The 20346-nt window shown below is 35.8% G+C and overlaps 1 protein-coding gene across 1 annotated transcript in view; it reads left to right on the top strand.

Moving 5' to 3' along the window:
* The window catches only part of WDR72 (WD repeat domain 72), a 244202-nt gene that overhangs the window by 145695 nt on the left and 78161 nt on the right, over positions 1–20346 (top strand). Inside the window, exons 15-17 of the mRNA XM_030931778.1 lie at positions 1404–2221; positions 3919–4010; positions 8194–8273. Coding sequence (XP_030787638.1) covers positions 1404–2221; positions 3919–4010; positions 8194–8273 — 990 coding nt within the window. The remainder of the gene's footprint in view (positions 1–1403; positions 2222–3918; positions 4011–8193; positions 8274–20346) is intronic.

Raw genomic sequence — 20346 nt, 5'->3', positions numbered from 1 at the left:
TTTTGTGAATTGTTATTATCTTTGCCCATTCATCCATCTGTAAGATCCTCTTATTATTGACTTGCAAAAATTATTTGTTAATAATTATATTAACAATTATTGACAAACAAATGTGCTCTTTACAATTCGTTCTCCATTTCGTTTTTTAACATTTATAATTTGTAATGGTTTTCTTTTTATACTTTCCTTTTTTATTATTGAAAATTAAATATATCATCACCGTAAAAAATTTCAGAAAACCAAATCAAAACCACAACACACCATAGTATAAATAAAGATCATTTTAATTTCTTCTTCCCAATTAAATGTTAACTATTGTTAACATTTTGGTTCATATCCTTTGTGACTTTATTTATTTGTATTTACTTATTCTCCATATATGTACATTTATATATATAAATGTAGATACAGATATATGTCAAATTTTTAAATATCTGTATTTGTACGTAAAATTTTACAAACGGAGAATTATTTTGTCTGCCTAATAACATGTGTTTCACCAATTGATACAATTTATACCACCATTTTAAATTATTTAAATGCTGTTCCATTGTATAAATTTGCTAATTATTAATTCAACAGACATTAATTGAGTCTCTTGATAATGCTGTATAGCAGCATTATTTTGTAGGCACTGGAGACAACTAACATACAAAATTCCTGCAAAGGTGAGGTTGAATGCTAGTGGAGGAAACATACAATAAAGAAATAAATTTTTCATATTCTATAAGGAAATCCTAAGTCCTAGAAAGAAGAAAGAAAGCAAGGAAGAGTTTAGAGAGTAATGGGTTGATATGAGGGAACAGGGTATTCAAGGAATGCCTCATAAATTAGCAAGAACATAGTAGAAGTATGGGAACCCACTGTGCCAGCCTTTGGGGAAAAATCAAATGCAAGACAACAAGGTGAGTTTTTCGGGTTTTTCTTAGAGCAATATGACATTGGTCAACATTTCAGTTACTTCCAATTTTAACAAATTTGGAAGCACCATTGTTGTTAAAATACTTAATTTTTGCATGCGTTCTTACATTTGTTCTCCTCAGTTTTCACACCTACCTTGTCCTTGTGTGTCTTTATGACTATAATAGTAGAAAGATGTGAGCGTGTATATTAAAGGATGTTAATCTAGTACCATCTTACTCCAGAGACATAATTCATATTTATTTAGAGGAAAAATAAAATTTAGGAAAAAAGAAAAGAAGTTTTCAAAGAATGTTAGAATATAGAATATTTAATTTAGAAAGGAATTTTTTATAGCTAAGACAAAAAAATTAAAATGACTTGCCTTTAGCTGCTCTGCAATTTAATACTTTTTAAAAATGCCACTTTAACGTCATGGAATCTTTAATAAAATAACTTAATAAGCAAGAACTTTGACACAAAATATTTTTTTGTTCCCTTAGGTTGCTGATGCCAAATTTTGCCCAAGACCTTTTAATGTCTTGCCTGTGAAGACAAAATGGAGTAACGTGGGCTTTCATATTCTTCTATTTGATCTGGAAAACCTTGTTGAACTTTTGCTACCAACTCCACTCAGTGATGTTGACTCTTCCAGTTCATTCTATGGTGGTGAGGTCCTGAGAAGAGCCAAGAGCACAGTGGAGAAGAAGACACTGACACTGAGAAAAAGTAAAACTGCCTGTGGTCCTCTCTCAGCAGAGGCACAAGCCAAGCCTATTACTGAAAGCCTGGCCCAAGGAGATAATACCGTCAAATTCTCAGAAGAAAATGATGGAATTAAAAGGCAGAAGAAAATGAAGATCTCCAAAAAAATGCAGCCTAAGCCATCAAGAAAATTAGATGCCAGTCTTACAATAGACACAGCTAAATTGTTTCTGTCTTGCCTTTTGCCATGGGGAGTGGATAAAGATTTAGATTATCTTTGCATTAAGCACCTCAATATTTTAAAGCTTCAGGGTCCTATTTCTTTGGGACTTGCTTCGAATGAAGATCATTTCTCACTGATGTTGCCAGGCTGGGATTTATGCAATACTGAAATGATAAAAGACTATTCAGGAGTAAATTTATTTTCCAGGAAAGTTTTGGACTTGTCAGATAAATACACAGCCACTCTTCCAAATCAGGTTGGAATTCCAAGAGGACTGGAAAATAATTGTGATTCTTTGCAAGAGTCAAATACTATAGTTTATTTGTTGAGCAGACTATTTTTAGTTAATAAGTTAGTTAACATGCCTTTAGAATTGGCATGTAGAGTTGGCAGGTAAGACATACCTAGAGATTTTGACTATATTAGATTATGTCATAAAAAAAATCATGATTTGCTCTTTGCTATATTCAGCTCTTTAACATTCCTTCCTTCTTTTCAGGGGGGGTAAATATGCAACAATTTCTTAGTTTAAAAAACATTAAGAAAATCTCCCTTTTAATTGTTTGGATTGGAGTATAATTTGGCAATAGATCTATATGATTTAAAATTCATTCATTCAACAAATATTCAATGTTCTCATAATATGTGTCAGAAAAGACATAGTGTGGGATGCTGAATGAGTAGATAGATAGATAGATAGATAGATAGATAGATAGATAGATAGATAGTTACATACATACATACATACATACATACACATATGCATACATAGACACATATACATCTTGAAATCCATTATACATGCTATGAATTAAGTATGAACAAAAACATTTAAGTAAATGCTTATGATGATATGTTTTTTATAAAATCAGAGAAGGAAAAATTTGAAAATTTCATACCTCAAATTTTACCATTTATTTCATATTTTGACATATTAAAATAGAATAAAATAGAAGAGGCTATTTAGTAATTCATTTATACATAGTACAGTTTAGTAATAACTGTTGTTTTTGAGTGTTGAGATTACACTACTATGTGACTTTGGGCTAGTCACTTTGCTTTTCTGGGCCTTACTTTCCTGATTTACAAAATGAGGTGGGTGGTATAGGTGACTGTCAAATTCTTAAAAGCTTAGGCTGCTGACCAATTTGATTTATTGGTCTAATCATGATCCCACAGAGCAGATGAGGGACTTAGTTGTTTGCCAGAGGTTTTCATTGTAAGTTTATTCCTGATACAGATTACAGGATGGAACTGATGTGTCTGATGTCTGGTGCACTTTAGGGAAGCTTACGGACTTTTGGTATGCCTTTCATTAAATAGCCTTTCAAATGTTGTCACACATTAGTTGACTCTTTAAAGAATTCTTCATTGAAACAAATTATAGAATGAAGGTGTCAGGATGAGAGACTGCTTCTCTACTGCAGCCACTCCAGATTTGATCTGCTGTCAGAGCCCAGATACTATTTTTTGAGAAATCAAAATAATGTATATTGGATTTGTCACACCAAATCCTTCCAACAAATTTGACCATTTCACAGATATTTTACTGTGGTTGTGAAGGTTGAGAAATCTTTGTAAGCTTAACAACTGGGCACATGATTTAACTGAATTTTAAGGCAACACCTGCCTACTTATCAGAACATCCCTGGCAGTTTCGGAAGATTCCTGTGATGGGAACACTGGTGTAGGGTAAAACCCGCCTTCATAAGGCTCCAGTGGTAGCTGAGGAGAATTCTTTGACAGATGTCAACATACTGGGTTTTTTTAATTTGTTGCATTAGTCAGTAGTCATGTGACCTAAAATAGCAAAGCCTCTCTTGTAAACGTAGGTCACAGATAATACTGGCAAACTAAGATGTGCAGGTCAATTGGGATTAAGATTTTAGGTGGGAGCCTAAAAAAAAAAAAGATTTAGGTGGGAGCAAAGTGAGGAAATCAGATTCACAAAAAAAATTGATGTGAAAGATATTGCTAAAAATAATCCGTATTCAATTTCCAAATTTGTGAAAGTGGTCATGTACCCACATCTTTGATTTATTTCCTCAAATATTTTTTTGTGCTTATACTGCTAATCTTTTTTCTAACAGTTCTTTCAGAATGGAATGTGCACATAATAAGATGAGAAGTGCTGGGAATGACATTTTAAATATGTCAAGCTTCTACGGTTGCTCACGAAATGGTAAGGGAGTTACTGACACAGATATGATCTGATTTTTTTTTCCTATGAAAGGAAATAACTAGTCTTTCTATAACTGGTTAGCAATGTCAAAATAAATAACATTTATAAAACATAGATTTTACCTATGTTTGTGATTACACTAGCTGTGTGGCTTGAGGCTAGTCATTTAGCTTTTCTGGGCCTTACTTTCTTCATTTAGAAAATGAGGTGGGTGACATTTATCAAACATTTAAAAACACAAATTGAACATTTTATAATTTTAAAACATAGACATAACATTCTAACATTTATAAAACATAGATTTCAAATGATCTTTGAAATGCCTAAAAATTTGAAACTTTTCAGCAAAGGAAAGACTTAGGTGTTAAGTATTTTATTATTGTGTTTTATTGGAAAGTTTATTGCATCAATATCTTTATTACCAAATAAATGATTATTATATTAGATAATGTTCTTGCAATTTTAGAAGGTTATATTCTCAACTTCAGTGTTTAGATTTTCTCTTGATACCAAATGGCAAATTTATCTCCCAAACCTGCTTTTCCAAGTTTGGGACATCTCAGTAAATGACAGTTCTATCCTTCCAATCGCCAATTGCTCAAGCCAAGAACTTTGCGATTATTTTTTCCTTTCCCTTTCTCTCACAGCCCACATCCAATCTGTTAGTAATTGTGTCAGTTCTACCTTCATAATGTATCCCAGAATCTGACTGCTTCTCACCCACTACACCAGCAGCTCCATCTCTCTCAACCTTCCTTTCCCTTACCCTCACCCCTGTGAGCATTCCTCCTGTCCTGCCTGGATGACCACAGTAGGCACCTGATCATCTCTCTGCTCCTATTCTTGGCTTCTGCACTCTGTTCCCAACCAAGCAGCCAGAATGATTTATTCAGAACTAAGTCAGAACCTCACTCTTCTATGTATAACCTTCCAGTGGCTTCTGTTTCACTCTGAATAAAAGCCATTGTCCTTACTATAGCACACAAGGCCCTATAGGATCTGGCCGCTTACATATGTCATCACATACACACCCCCATCCAACCTTATCTCTTAGTGTTCACCCCCTGCTTAACTCATTCCCGCTACCCTAGCCTTTTTACTCTTACCCAAACATGACAAGCAGGTCTGAGGACCTTTGCATTAGCTGTACCCTTGCCTGTGGTGTTCTTTCCCTAGACCTTCATATGGCTCAACCTGCTCACCCTCCACCTGCTACCATCCATCAAGTCTTGCTCCAGTGCCACTTTATCACTGAAGGTGCCCTACCTCCTCCCCAGCACTCCCTACCCCTTTCGCTGTCATACTGTTTTCCATAAGCCTCTTCACTATCTGACATCTGTTACTTTTAAAAATCTCATCTGCCTCCTGCTACTAAATTGTAAGCTCCATGGAAGTTATATTTTGGTGACAGTTTTATTCATTGTTGTGTCCCCAGTTCGCAGTACAATATCTAGAAGGAATTAGCAAATAACTTTTGCACTAGTGGATGAGTTAAATTAATGGACAAATAAAATTAAAGGATAAATAATGACTAGAACAATGGTTTTCGAGATAAATAAGATAGATGGCTGAGATTCAAGATCCAGCTCTGCCATTGACTACTTGTGTTCTATTGGGCATGTCTTTTACTTTTTAAATGCCCTAATTACTACATTTGTAAAATGGGAATGTGATCCCAGACACAGTGTGCATGTTGCCTCCAAAGCTGTGCAGTATATGATCCATAGGATGGGGTGACCTGAATAACAGTACACAGTGGCCCTCACAGGACTGCTGAAAAGAGTATTTTTAAGTGAGAGTTTATTAATAGCTTCCAATTATCTAGTGCTTAGTATGTTCCAAGAATTATGTTAATGGTTTTACATATTTAATGTTTTTACTCATTTAATGTAAAAACAACCCTGCACAGTAGGAGGCAGCATCTCTGTTTTACCTTAAAAAAAATGGGACTCAAGGAAGTTCGATGACTTATAGGCAAACAGCTCTTCGGTAGAGGGGCCTGCATTCCAATCCAAATCTGATTCCTAACCCCATTTCCTGTCCACTGTGTCAGGCCACTTTTCACATTTATGATTACAGACAAAGTTCCCTCTAAATAGCCCCAGTCTGGGTTGCCTCCTTTCTCCTTAGACAGTTACTCTTATTAGGGTTAGCTATCCAGTATTTTTTGCTGTTGTTGTTCGTTTGTTTGTTTGTTTGTTTTTTAGCACTGGTAACTGGGAAGGGGATTGGAATTTAAGATTTAATATAAGTGTTTCTGCAAAGACAGGGGATTGCTAACTAGAATCAAGGAGGTCCCTGTTTTTCCTGTGGCTGCCCCAGCAAAAAAGCCTAAGCAACTACTGTTACTATAGAATCATCTCTCTGGGATTTAAGTTGGCATTTATCGCATTTGAAATTCAGCTAAGGACGAGGAAAACATTTTTCAAAAAAAAAAAAAAAACTAATAGGAAGAAGGAAGGTTAAACAAAAGGAAGTATTGACTTCATAGTATTAATTTTATAAAGCCAAATCCTAAAGAATAAAATAATACTCTGAGGTGCTCATTCTAAAATGTTGACAGGAACCAGTATTCACGTCTGTCAGCAGGAATGGTGACTGAATAATATTGGTAAGCCTCGGATATTTTCTTTTCATCTTTCCCCCTAAAGTTGCAATTAATTCTTTAACTCACTGACATGGCCAAGATAAGTTGGCTCTCATTTCTATCACATATTAAAATTTCAACATCACATTAAAGTGTGCTTTGAGGTACCCCATGATATTAGTAAGTAGTTACAGTTGAGACCAATACTTAGCTTTGATGGTTGAGTCACAAGGTCAACAAAGTGGGAGAGGGAGGAAAAACAGAGATCAAAAGAAAATGTTCTCTTACCTGCTGTGTTCATGAAGAAATGGAAAACATGTCAAAATTATAATCTTCTATCATATTTACATGTTTTATATAGTGTTCTTGGTCATTTTACATTTATATTAAGTGCTCTATCAGGAAAAAATACTATCAATAATTGGTCAGAAGTTTCTTATATATTACTTTTGTGTTCTCAAATTGCATTGTATACAATACTTTTATTACATTTTCCTTGACTACTAATGTGGTAAATATAGTCATATAGATCGATCGATAGATAGATATCTCATGTTAATATAAAAATAGGGATTTGATGAAAAGTGTATCAGACAAATGCTAATTTAAATAGTTGATACCACAATGTCAAACATATATCAATATATTAATTTAAGTAGACAATTATAGTAACAACTTTTCCGCTTGTGCAAGCCCTTACCATTCTTCCCTATCTCACTCTCAGGATCTGCTGCCTAGATAATAGACTTTAGCCATCAGAAAGCCTTAATTCATCGACTGTTCATTATGATTATATGTACATTTTCAATTAATGAAAAGATACTTATTAAGTATTTTTTTGTGTAGGAAACTGCTGGACACTCTATGAACCAATTTACTTAAACCAAATTAATGAAGAATTCTCATTTCTTCATTAATCATTTAGGTCTTTGCTTAAAGCACTCACTCATTCTTAAAATTTCACACTGAACATTAAGACAAATAGATAGGAAGGACATTGGAGAGGGCAAACAGAAAAGAAACAATACATAACAGAATGAGTCAAATTAAAACAGTAGTGTTCTGCCTATTGATCAGAGTGGTAGAGCTGGATAAGGACAAATCAAAGGAAGTCTTTTCTTTGATTTTACATGTGATAGAGACTAATTCATGGCAGAGTAGAATTTCAGAATTTGTATAAGGAAGGAATTGTAAGATTTGGTGATCTGTCTTAGGTCAGCAAAAAGAACAAAAATGTATTGAAACTGTAAAAATGAATCTGATTTGATGTGAATATGTGTTAGCATAATTGTTAGAATTACATATAAATGTGTGTGTGTGTGTATGTGGGTGCGTGGGTGTGTATATAAATGTACACAAATGGATGTTGACTCTGGTTGTACATGTAAATCATCTGTGGCACTTTTACAAAGCATTAATACCTGTCCCACCTCTACCACAGGATCTGTAAAATAAAAATCTTTGGAAGATTGAACCTGGGCATTGGTGTTTATTAAAAAAAAAGCTTCCCAGGTGATTCTAATATGCAGCCCATCTTAAGAGCCGTTAACCATTTTTAATACTCTCAAGATATAAATGTGTTCTGTATATTTCTAGGTAAGAATGAATCCCATGTACCTGAGGCTGACCTTTCACTTTTGAAGCTAATTTCCTGTTGGCGAGACCAGTCTGTGCAGGTATGATATAATTCACATTCATGAAGTTACTGGAAGAGTACCTTGCTGCTGTGGTTCATGGATACCCACCTCTATCTGAAAATACAAGTAGTTACTCTTGTCCTCGTAAAATGGCCTTTGAACAGGCATAGAGATGAGGGAAAACACAGGCCATAACATAAGCAAGGGTACACCATTCACCAGGGGAGCGTGAATGCCCGGGACTGAGGGAGGGAGGTTCTTGTCACCACAGGTAATTTCTTGCTTGTTGAAGCTTCAGTCTGAAGCAGAATTGTCCATTATTTGATTTCAAAATATGACATACATTAAAGTACCTATGTGTGGGAATTTGAATATGTGAAATTATAACTTTTTTTAATTTTTGATTTTTGTGGGCACATAGTGGTCATATATATTTACGGGGTCCATGAAATATTTTAATACAGGCATGCAATGCCTAATTATCACATCACAGAGAATGGGGTATGCATCACCTCAAGCATTTGTCCTTTGTGTTAGAAATAATCCATTTATACTCTTTTAGTTATCTTAAAAAGTAAAATTAAATTATTATTGACTATAGTCACCCTGTTGTGGTATCAAATAGTAGGTTTTATTCATTCTTTCTGACTTTTTTTGGCGCCTATTAATCATCCCCACCTACCCCTATTCCACACTACCCTTCCCAGCCTCTGCTAAGCATTCTTCTACTCTCTATGTCCATGAGTTCAATGTAGTTATTTATTTATTATTATTATTATTATTATTATTATTATTATTATTATTTTGAAATGGAGTCTCGCTTTGTCGCCCAGGCTGGAGTGCAGTGGCCAGATCTCAGCTCACTGCAAGCTCCGCCTCCCAGGTTCACGCCATTCTCCTGCCCCAGCCTCCCAAGTAGCTGGGGCTACAGGCGCCCGCCACCTTGCCTGGCTTGTTTTTTGTACTTTTTTAGTAGGGACGGGGTTTCCCCATGTTAGCCAGGATGGTCTTGGTCTCCTGACCTTGTGATACACCCGTCTCGGCCACCCAAAGTGCTGGCATTACAGGTGTGAGCCACTGCACCTGGCCTATTTATTTATTTATTTATTTATTTATTTATTTATTTATTTATTTTATTTATTTTTGAGAAAGCATCTTGCTCTGTCACCCAGGCTGGAGTGCAGTGGTACAGTAATAGCTCACTGCAGCCTCGCTCTACCAGGCTCAAGTGATCCTCCCACCTCAGCCTCCCAAGTAGCTGGAACTATAGGCATGCACCACCACAACTGGCTAATTTTTTGTATTTTTAAAGAGATGGGGTTTTGCCATATTGCTCAGGCTGATCTCAAATTCCTGGGCTCCAGTGATCCACCCACCTCAGCCTTCCAAAGTGCTAGGATTACAGGTGTGTGCCATCTCACCTGACCTGTTTTGATTTCGAGATTCCACACATAAGTGAAAACATGCAATGTTAGTGTATCTGTGCCTGGCTTATTTCACTTAACATAATGATCTCCAGCTTATCCATGATGTTGCAAATGACAGGGTCTCATTTTTTTATAACTGAATAGTGCTCTATTGTGTATGTGTACCATGTTTTCTCTATCCGTTTATCTGTTGATGGATACCTAATTGCTTCCAAATACTTACGTTGCTTCCAAATATTGGCTGTTGTGAACAGTTCTGCAACAAACATAGGAGTGCAGATTTCTCTTTGATATACTGGTTTGCTTTCTTTTGGGTTATACTGAGCAGTGGGATTGCTGTATCATATGATAGATGTGTTTTTAGTTTTTTGAGGAACCTCCAAACTGTTCTCCATAGTGGTTGTACTAGTTTACATTTCCACCAACGGTGGATTTTCTTTTCTCCACATCCTTACCAGCATTTGATATTGCCTGTATTTTGGATATAAGCCATTTTAACTGGGGTAATATGATATTGCATTGTTGCTTTGATTTGCATTTCTCTGATGATAAGTGATGTTGAGTACCTTTGCATATGCCTGTTTATTCTTTGTATGTCTTCTTTTGAGAAATGTCTATTCAATTATTTTGGCCATTTTTTTATTGGATTGTTAGATTTTTCCTATAGAGTTGTTTGAGCTCCTTGTATACTCTGGGTATTAATCCCTTGTCAGATGGGTAGTTTGCAAGTATTTTCTGTTATTCTGTGGATTGTCTCTTGATTTTGTTGATTGTTTCCTTTGCTATGCAGAAGCTTTTAAATTTGATGTGATTCCATTTGTCTATTTTTGTGTTGGTTGCCTGTGCTTACTCAGGAAATTTTTGCCCAGACCAATGATCTGGAGATCTCCCCCAATGTTTTCTTGTAGTAGTTTGATAGTTTAATGTCTTAGATTTAAGTCTTCAATCCATTTTGATTTGACTTTTGTATATGGTAAGAGATAGGGGTCTAGTTTCATTCTTCTGCATAAGGATTTCCCAGCACCATTTATTGAACAGGCTCTCTTTTCCCCAATGTGTGTTCTTGGCACTTTTGTCGAAAATGAGTTCACCGTAGGTGTATGGATTCATTTCAGGGTTCTCTGTTCTCTTCCATTGGTCCATAGGTCTACTTTTGAGCCAGTACCATGCCTTTTGGTTACTATAGTTTTGTAGTTTAATAAATCTTTTTTTTTTTTACATTCTGAGAGTACCTCATCTGTGAGTTGACTTAGAGGGCTGGTTTCTTCAATGTCCAATTTAAGTTCTTCTTTCTCCTTTAAGGCTCCTTTTGGTCTTAAAATTTTACCAGTACTTTTGTGCATTGTACAATAAATAGTTGTGCATTGATTCCATGAATGTTTACTAGAAGTTTATTCTTTTTTATGAACTTGATACATTACATATCAAATTTGCAAGATTGAAATAGCAGTAACTCCTATTACAAATGATTATTCTTGGTTATAAGGAAACAAAAAAAGTTAACTCGTAATATACTGTAGGAGCTGATGCTATAATACTAAATGTACACAGTTGGAATGGCTCTAAAAAATAGTTGTCCTGGCCTGCAAGTATGCATGTGATTTTTTTCCCCAGCCTGACCCCATCTGTCATCATTTACCACCTCCTATCTTACCTTGATTTAGCCGCAACTGGCTTTCTTTTTATTTTCAGAAGACGTAAAGCTCATCTGAACTCAGGATCTTACTGTTCTGTTGGGCTAGAATTCTCATTTCTTCATTAATCATTTAGGCATTTGCTTAAAAATCTGTCTCCTTAAAGAAGTCTTCTCTTATAACTCCAACTAATATTGTTGCCACATTCTACCCAACCCCACTCATCCAGTCATCATCACATTACCTAGTTTTTTTGCTGTGATTACTTTTAATGGAAATTATATTATTTGCTGTTTTGCTTGCTTATTTTGTGTTCACACTGCTATATAAGCCTGCTGAGAGCAGTGACCTTGTTTGTCTCATTTGCCCCTCTCTTACCAATGCCCAGAAAAGCAGAAGTGACAGTAGGCAGTCAATACATATTTAATGAATGAATGAGTAGCTATGCAGGCAACCTTTGTAATAATTGGAATATACACAAGTACATGCAACTTTATCAGCACATTAGTAGTCACCCCATAAAGGCTTATCTATTAAAAGTGAGATTTTTTCCGCAGTAACCAAAAAATTCTTAAATGGGAAAAAAATTATTAAAAAGAAGGATTCAACAAAACATTTCTCTTAAATTGCTCTCACTTGAAGATCTTTGGTAGTTGTTCATTTGACCTTCAAATAAACTTTAATGTGATTTGGGCATGTTTGGACTAACAGACCTTTAAGGTTTATGACTCTGTGACGGTATGTGAAATGCCGGCTGTAGACGAAGACTACCAGAGAATTTACCCACTCTACAGGAATTCCAGCCTTCAAGATTCTCTTCTCATCTCTGCTACTGGCCTGATGCATGATCTGGAAGATAGGTTAAACTTCTTGATTATTTGTCTTGCTCATATGTAAAATGGAAATGAGTAATGCAGCCCTTCAGGAAGAATAGAGACTCTTGCAAGTATCCATTTTACTGCTTCAATAGCCGATCCTCAAATTATTATTATTATTACTTTTTCTTTCTGTCACCCAGGCTGGAGTGCAGTGGCATAATCTCGGCTCACTGCAGCCTCCGTCTTCCAGATTCAAGTGACTCTCCTGCCTCAACCTCCCAAGTAGCTGGGATTACAGGCATGAGCCACCATGCCCAGTTAATTTTTGTATTTTTAGTAGAGACAGAGTCTCACCATGTAGGTGAGGCTGGTCTCAAACTCCTGACCTCAAATGATCCTCCCGCCTTGGCCTCCCAAAGTGCTGGGATTACAAGTGTGAACCACTGCGCCCAGCCATCCTCAAATTATTTATAAAATTATTCATTTAAGCATTTAGCTGAATTATGTTAGCTTGATTTTACTTTTTTTTAAACTTTTATTTTAAGTTGAAGGGTATAAGTGCAGATTTGTTTCATAGATAAACTTGTGTAATGGGGGTTTGCTATACAGATTATTTCATCTCTCAGACATTAAGCCTAGTACCCATTAGTAGATTTTCCTGATCCTCTCTCTCCTCCCACCTTCTGCTCTTCAGTAGGTTGCAGTATAGGTCGTGTTCAAGTGTTCCATCATTTAGCTCCCACTTATAAGTGAGAACATTCAGTATTTGGTTTTCTGTTCCTGTGTCAGTTTATTGGAGGATAATGGCCTCCGACTCCATCCATGTCAGTGCAAAGGACATGATCTTGTTCTCTTTTATGGCTGCATAGTATTCCATGGTGTATATGAGCCACATTTTCTTTATCCAGTCTACCATTGATTGACATTTAGGTTTATTCTATGTCTTTGTCATTGTGAATAGATCTGCAGTGAACATACGTGTGCATGTGTCTTTATAATAGAATGATTTATATTCCTTTGGGTATATATCCACTAATGGGATTGCTAGGTTGAATGGTATTTCTGTTTTTAGGTCTTTGAGGAATCACCACACTGTCTTTCACAATGGCTGAACTAATTTACATTCCCACCAACAATGTATAAGTGTTCCTTTACTCCACAGCCTCTCCAGCATCTGTTATTTTTTGATTTTCTAATCTGTAATTTTTTGACATCAACATTCTGACTGGTGTGAGGTGTTATCTCATTGTGGTTTTGATTTGCATTTCTCTAATGATCAGTGATGTTAAGCTTTTTTTCATATGATTTTTGGCCACATGTATGTCTTCCTTTGCAAAGTGTCTGTTCATTTCCTTTGCCCATGTTTTAATAGAGTTTTCTTTTTTCTTGTAAATTTGTCTAAGTTCTTTGTAGATCCTGGATGTTAGACCTTTGTCAGATGCATAGTTTGCAAAAATTTTCTCCCATTCTGTAGGTTGCCTGTTTACTCTATTGGTAATTTCTTTTGCTGTGCAGAAGCTCTTTAGTTTAATTAGATCACATTTGCCAATGTTTGCTTTTGTTGCAGTTGCTTTTGACATCTTGGCCATTAAACCTTTGCCTATGCCTATGCCTATGCCTATGTCCTGAACGGTATTGCGTAGGTTGTCTTCCAGGGTTTTTATGATTTTGTGTTTTACATTCCAGTGTTTAATCCATCTTGAGTTAATTTTTGTATATGGTATAAGGAAGGGGTCCAGTTTTAATCTTCTGCATGTGGCTAACACTGGTTAGTTATCCCAGCACCATTTATTAAATAAGGAATCCTTTCCCTATTGCTTGTTTTTGTCAGGTTCACCAAAGATCAGATAGTTGTAGGTGTGTGATCTTATTTCTGGGTTCTCTATTCTGTCCATTGGTCCATGTGTCTGTTCTTGTACCAGTATCTTGCTGTTTTGGTTACTGTAGCCCTGTAGTATAGTTTGAAATCAGGTAACGTGACGTCTCCAACTTTGTTTTTTTTTCTTAGGATTGCCCTGGACATTCGAACTCTTTTTTGGTTCCATATGAATTTTAAGATAGTTTTTTCTAGTTATGTGAAAAATGACATTGATAGCTTGATATGAATGGCAATGAATCCATGAATTGCTAGGCAGCATGGCCATTTTAACGATATTGATTCTTCCTATTCATGAACATGGAATGTTTTTCCGTTTGTTTGTGTCATCTCTGATTTATTTGAGCCATGGTTTGTTATTCTCCTTGTAGAGATCCTTTACCTTTCTAGTTGGCTGTATTCCTAGGTATTTTATTCTTCTTGTTGCAATTGTGAATGGGAGTTCATTCGTGATTTGGCTCTCAGCTTGACTGTTGTTTATAGGAATGTTAATGATTTTTGCACATTGATTTTGTATCCTGAGACTTCGCTGAAGTTGCTTAACAGTTTAAGACATTTTTGGGCTGAGACGATGGGTTTTTCTAGATACAGGATCATGACATCTTCAAACAGGGTAGTTTGACTTCCTCTTTTCCTATTTGAATGACCTATTGGTTTCCTTTGTGGATTGCCTTAACCAGAAATTCCAATACTGTGTTGAATAGGAGTAGTGAGAGAGGGCATCCTTGTCTTGTGCTGATTTTCAAGGGGGAATGGTTCTAGCTTTTGCCTATTCAGTATGATGTTGGCTGTGGTTTTGTCATATATGTCTCTTATTATTTCAAGATATGTTCCTTCAATGTCTTCTTTATTGAGAGTTTTTAACATGAAGGGCTGTTGAATTTTATTGAAAGCCTTTTCTGCTTCTATTGAGATAATCATGTGGTTTTGTCTTTAGTTCTGTTTATGTGATGACTCGTATTTATTGATTTGCATGTGTTGAACCAAACTTGCATCCCAGAGATGAAGCATATTTGATCATGGTGGGTAAGCTTTTTGATATGCTGCTGGATTCGGTTTTCCAGTATTTTGTTGAGGATATTTTCATTGATGTTCATCAGGAATACTGACCTGAAATTTTCTTTTTTTGTCATATTTCTGCCAGGTTTTAGTATCAGGATGGTGCTGGCCTCATAGAATGAGTTAGGGAGGAGTCTTTTCCTTTTCTAATTTTTCAGATAATTTCAGTAGGAATGATACCAGCCCTTCTTTATATATCTCATATAATTCATCTGTGAATCTGTCTGGTCCTGGGCTTTTTTCGGTTGGTAAGCTGTTTATTTAACTGCCTCAATTTCAGAACTCATTATTAGTCTTTTCAGGGATTCAGTTTCTTCCTGGTTCAGTCTTCAAGGGTGCATGTGTCCAGGAATTTATCCATTTCTTCTAGATTTTCTAGGTCATGTGCATATATTACTAGTTTGTAATATTCTCCGAGGATTGTATTTCTGTTGGGTCAGTGGTAATATCTCCCTTATCATTTCTGATTGTGTTATTTGAATCTTCTCTCTTTTCATCTTTATTAGTCTAGCAAGTGATCTATTTTATTATTTTTTTCTAAAAACCAGCTCTTGGGTTTGTTGATCTTTTCAATGGTTTTTGTGTGTGTGTGTGTGTATTTCTCTCCTTTAGTTTAGCTCTAATTTTGGTTATTTCTGATCTTCTGCTAGCGTTGGGATTTTTTTGCTCTTGATTCTCTAGTTCTTTTAGTTGTAATGTTAGGTCGTTAACATGAGATCTTTCTAGTTTTTTGATCTGGGCATTTAGTGCCATTAATTACTCTCTTAACCCTGCCTTAGCTCTGTCCCAGAGATTCTAGTATGTTGTATCTTTATTCTTGGTAGTTTCGAAGATCTTTTTCATTTCTGCCTTAATTTCATTTACCCAAAAGTCATTCAGGAGTAGGTTATTCAATTTCCATGTGATTATATGGTTTTGAGTGAATTTCTTAGTCTTGAGTTCTAATTTGATTGTGCTGTGGTCCTGGTGACTGTTTGTTATGATTTCAGTTATTTTGCGTTTGCTAAGGAGTGTTTTACTTCCAATTGTGATCAATTTTAGAATAGGTGTCCTGTGGTGATGAAAGAAATGTATATTCTGTTGTTTTGGGGTGGAGAGTTCTATAGACATCAGGTCCATTTGATCCACTGCTGAGTTCAGGTCCTGAATATCTTTGTTAATATTCTGTCTCAGTTATCTGTCTAATATTGTCAGTGAGGTGTTAAAGTCTCCCATGATTATTGTGTGGGGATCTAAGTCTCTTTGTAGGTCTCTAAGAACTTGCTTTATGAATCTGTGTGCTCCTGTGTTGGTTGTATTTATATTTAGGATAGTTAGCTCCTCCTGTTGAATTGAACCCTTTTCCATTATGTAATGTCTTTCTTTGTCTTTTTTGATCTTTGTTGGTTTAAAGTCTGTTTTGTCAGAAACTAGGATTGCAACCCCTGCTTTTTCCTTTTTTCCACTTGCTTGATAGATTTTCCTCCAATGCTTTATTTTGAGGGTTGACATGTTATGTTGAAGACTACATACTGATAGTTTTGATTCTTTATCTAGCTTACCACTCTATGTCATTTAATTGAGGCATTTAGTCCATTTACATTTAAGATTAGTATTGATATGTGTGGATTTCATCCTGTCGTCATGATGTTAGCTGGTTATTTTGCAGATGTGTTTATGTGGTTGCTTTACAGTGTCACTGGTCTGTGTGCTTCAGTGTGTTTTTGTAATGGCTGGTAACAGTCTCTCCTTTCTATATTTAGTGCTTCCTTCAGGAGCTCTTGTAAGGCAGATCCGGTGGTAATGGATTTCCTTAACATTTGCTTATCTGAGAAGGATCTTTTTTCTCCTTTCCTTATGAAGCTTAGGCTAGGTATGAAATTCTGGATTGCATTTCCTTTTATTTAAGAATTTTGAATATTGTCCCCCAATCTCTTCTGACATGTAGGGTTTCCACTGAGAGGTCCACTGTTAGTCTAATGGGCTTCTCTTTGTAAGTGACCTGGCCTTTCTCTCTAGCTGTCCTTAACAATTTTTCTTTCATTTTAACCCTGGTTAAGTGGAATACTTTTGTAAAATGAGCAAAATTAGCTCCAGAAGTTGAATGTTTATCTTTAAGGTTAGGGGAAGAATGAATTAATTTTGCTGATGAATAAGTTTGTCTAGAGATTGTCTCTTTTCTTTTGACACATTAAACACTCAACATAAAAATAAATGCTGGAAAAGAAACAGAAAAGTTTGGGGATTGCTAATTTGCATGTTTCTGGTACCGCACTAAATTTCTTTGGATTTTATAATGCAACACCACTGGGTACACATCATGACATTTAGGCCTCCAGCTAGAAATGTTGCTTTTCCAGGAGACACCGCAAAGACATGAAAGGTCAGCATGAGCAGAGTGTTGGGAAAAATATTTTCTAACAAAAAAACTAGACACTGGAACAACAACCAGGACACAGCGGTTCTTATGCATCTTGATGATGCTCTATGCTATTTTACAGTATTTTGCTCTTCCAAGGTGTTAATGAAATACTACTAAAACTTTTAGCTTGCCTAGGACTCAGTAATACCTTTAGTTAATAAGGGTATGTCCCAGATTTGTAGCTGACTCTTTCCAGTCAATGAGTTTGTAAACTTTATTTTTAGTCCGTGCACATTGCCTCATAAAAGAATACGATTCTTTGATGTCTATGTTTTGGAAGAAATTTATTTATATATGTTGGGAAGACAGCTTTATAGCCATAATACTCAATGCCAGCTCATTATTAAAATTACAAAGTTATATAAAATGCCATATAAACATTTTATATTTTGTTGGAGAAAATTCTATTTCTATTGACTACCTGTAAAATCCATCTACTACATTTATAGAGAGAGACTCAAGTATTGATAGTTATAAACTATCAATAAATTATACTTTCCACAGTTTATTTTTGAAAGTCTGCAGAATCTATTTCAATTCCACTAGTATTTATTTAGTGTCCGCTCTATTCCAGATACTGTAATAACATTATTGCATGATTAGAAGATAACAGCCTTTCTCTCATCTCACACTGAGTTGAAATATATATTTTGAGTTTCTTTCCAATTGGATGCCATTCAGTATTCACTTTTAACTGTTGTGGCTCTGAGTACCCTACTCATCATGGTTAATCTATTTTATTCTATAGTTATTTCTGTTCCACTTGTTTTTGATGATATTCATTTCTTTGTTCTTATAATATGCATTTGTGGTGACAACTATGTAAAAAAATCAACAGTTAAAAAAAGTGAAGTAGTGACATGTAAATCAAATAATTAGAAATATTAAATTAAAATACATAAATTCCTGTATATTTTTAAGAAATAATGATTATCCAAGTTATATAGAATATTATATTCAGTGGGAGAGATGACATTTTAGATCCCAACTGTGGGCATGCCTCTGGGGTGATAAGCATCCCAGGGTGAGAGGACAGCCATAAGCCCAGTGAAAGCATATGGCCAAACTACCCATTCTGAGGGGTATGATATAGTCTGGACACATTGTAGGTCTTAGAATATCATCCAGTATCCTTAATTTATGAGTATAGAAAGAGCAATTTCCATGCACTATTCTGTTATTGACAGCTCTTATCCTAATGTCTCTCAGTATCACAAACTCTTTTGTAAGTGAGAACATGAAGTTTCAGAGAAGTTTGTGACTTGTCAAAGGTTGGATTTGTGGTAACTGTCATAGTGGAATAGGAAATGCAAACCTTTTCACTTATAGTCCTGAGTTCTTTCTACCACATCATCCACATCATCGAACCAGTGCTATGAAATAACATGTATGACAAAGTTAAAATGAAATAACTTCAGTGTTATAAAATTGTTCATCATGAATAAGTAATACAATATATCCCATCATGTGATATACATAAATCAGCATGGTTTACCAATACTGTGATATATATATATATATAGCAGTATATGTTAGCAAGAAACATATATAATAATTTATATTTATATCTCAGAAGTGGTGTGTGTGTGTGTGTGTATATATATGTGTGTATATATATATGTGTGTGTGTGTGTGTGTATGTATGTGTATGTATGTGTGTGTGTGTGTGTGTGTGTGTGTGTGTGTGTGTATATATATATATATATATATATATGGCAGATTTGTCGCCCAGGCTGAAGTGCAGGAGTATGATCTGGGCTCACTGCATCCTCTGCCTCCTGGGTTCAAGCAATCATCCTGTCTCAACCTCCTGAGTAGCTGGGACTACAGGTGCACACCACCAAGCCAGGCTAATTTTTGCATTTTTTTGTAGAGACAGGGTTTCACCATGTCAACCAGGCTGGTCTCATATGAGAGATATTAATAGGCATTATTTACCAGCATCATGATGTGCAGAAGTATATCTTAGATTAATGGTGTATAATTGATACTCTGATGTTAAATATCTCATTACATGATATTCATGAGTAAGCACCATTCACTTGTATTGCGATTAGGCAGTACTGCATGTTAGTATTCATGGTATGCAGTAGTGATATTCTACTACTCATTAGCCTTTTTTCACTCCTAAATCAAACATTTGAGTGTCTGCTGGATAAGGACAAGGAGATAATCGGCAATCAGGAAGTTGCTGCAGTATTCTCAGGAAGCTTCCTATATTTAAAAGTCAGAGGCCAGCTTCTCTGTCCCAGGAATTCAGCAAGTATCTGCCATCATAATAAGCTCCTTGGATGTCCCTGGAACCTGAAGGTCTCACATGCTACCATTACATGCAAAAGAGACGGAATATATATTTACATAAATACACGTTCAGTTTTTGGCCAAAGCATCTCTAGGTCACCACTCTCGGTGTTGTCCCATATCCCTAGCTCTAGACGTGCTTATGGGTAGACTGGGAGTAATGGAGGGGGACAGTGGCAATTGTGGAGCATGAGTCAGCTTGACAGAGGACAGACTTCTGAGGGGAAAATATATATGCTATGGCACTGGGATGTGGCTATATGAAAAGCACTTGGATGTAGCTATATGAAATGTTTAACTATTGGCTGGAGAAGGGTGACGGGAAGGTGTACCTGCTTTGTCTGTATCAGCCGTGTCCATTCTTTTCTCTCACTAATTCAGCTCCTGGCCTTCTTTTGGCTGTACCTAACTGCTAGACCTTACCTCATCTTTTACCAGGAAGAGGTCTAGGAAACTGTCACTAGCTTTGCACTGAAGGTAGAGGATATAGAATCTTGAGTGGACATGTACTTCAAAAGACAGAATCAGGGATGAGAAGGTCTGTCCACCAAGTCTGTGTAACCTTGAGGTGTCATGCCCCAGATCCTTCATTTTAA

Source organism: Rhinopithecus roxellana, chromosome 5 (genome assembly GCF_007565055.1).
Source record: "Rhinopithecus roxellana isolate Shanxi Qingling chromosome 5, ASM756505v1, whole genome shotgun sequence".
Taxonomy (NCBI): domain Eukaryota; kingdom Metazoa; phylum Chordata; class Mammalia; order Primates; family Cercopithecidae; genus Rhinopithecus; species Rhinopithecus roxellana.
This window is presented reverse-complemented; position numbering and strand designations above follow the sequence as displayed.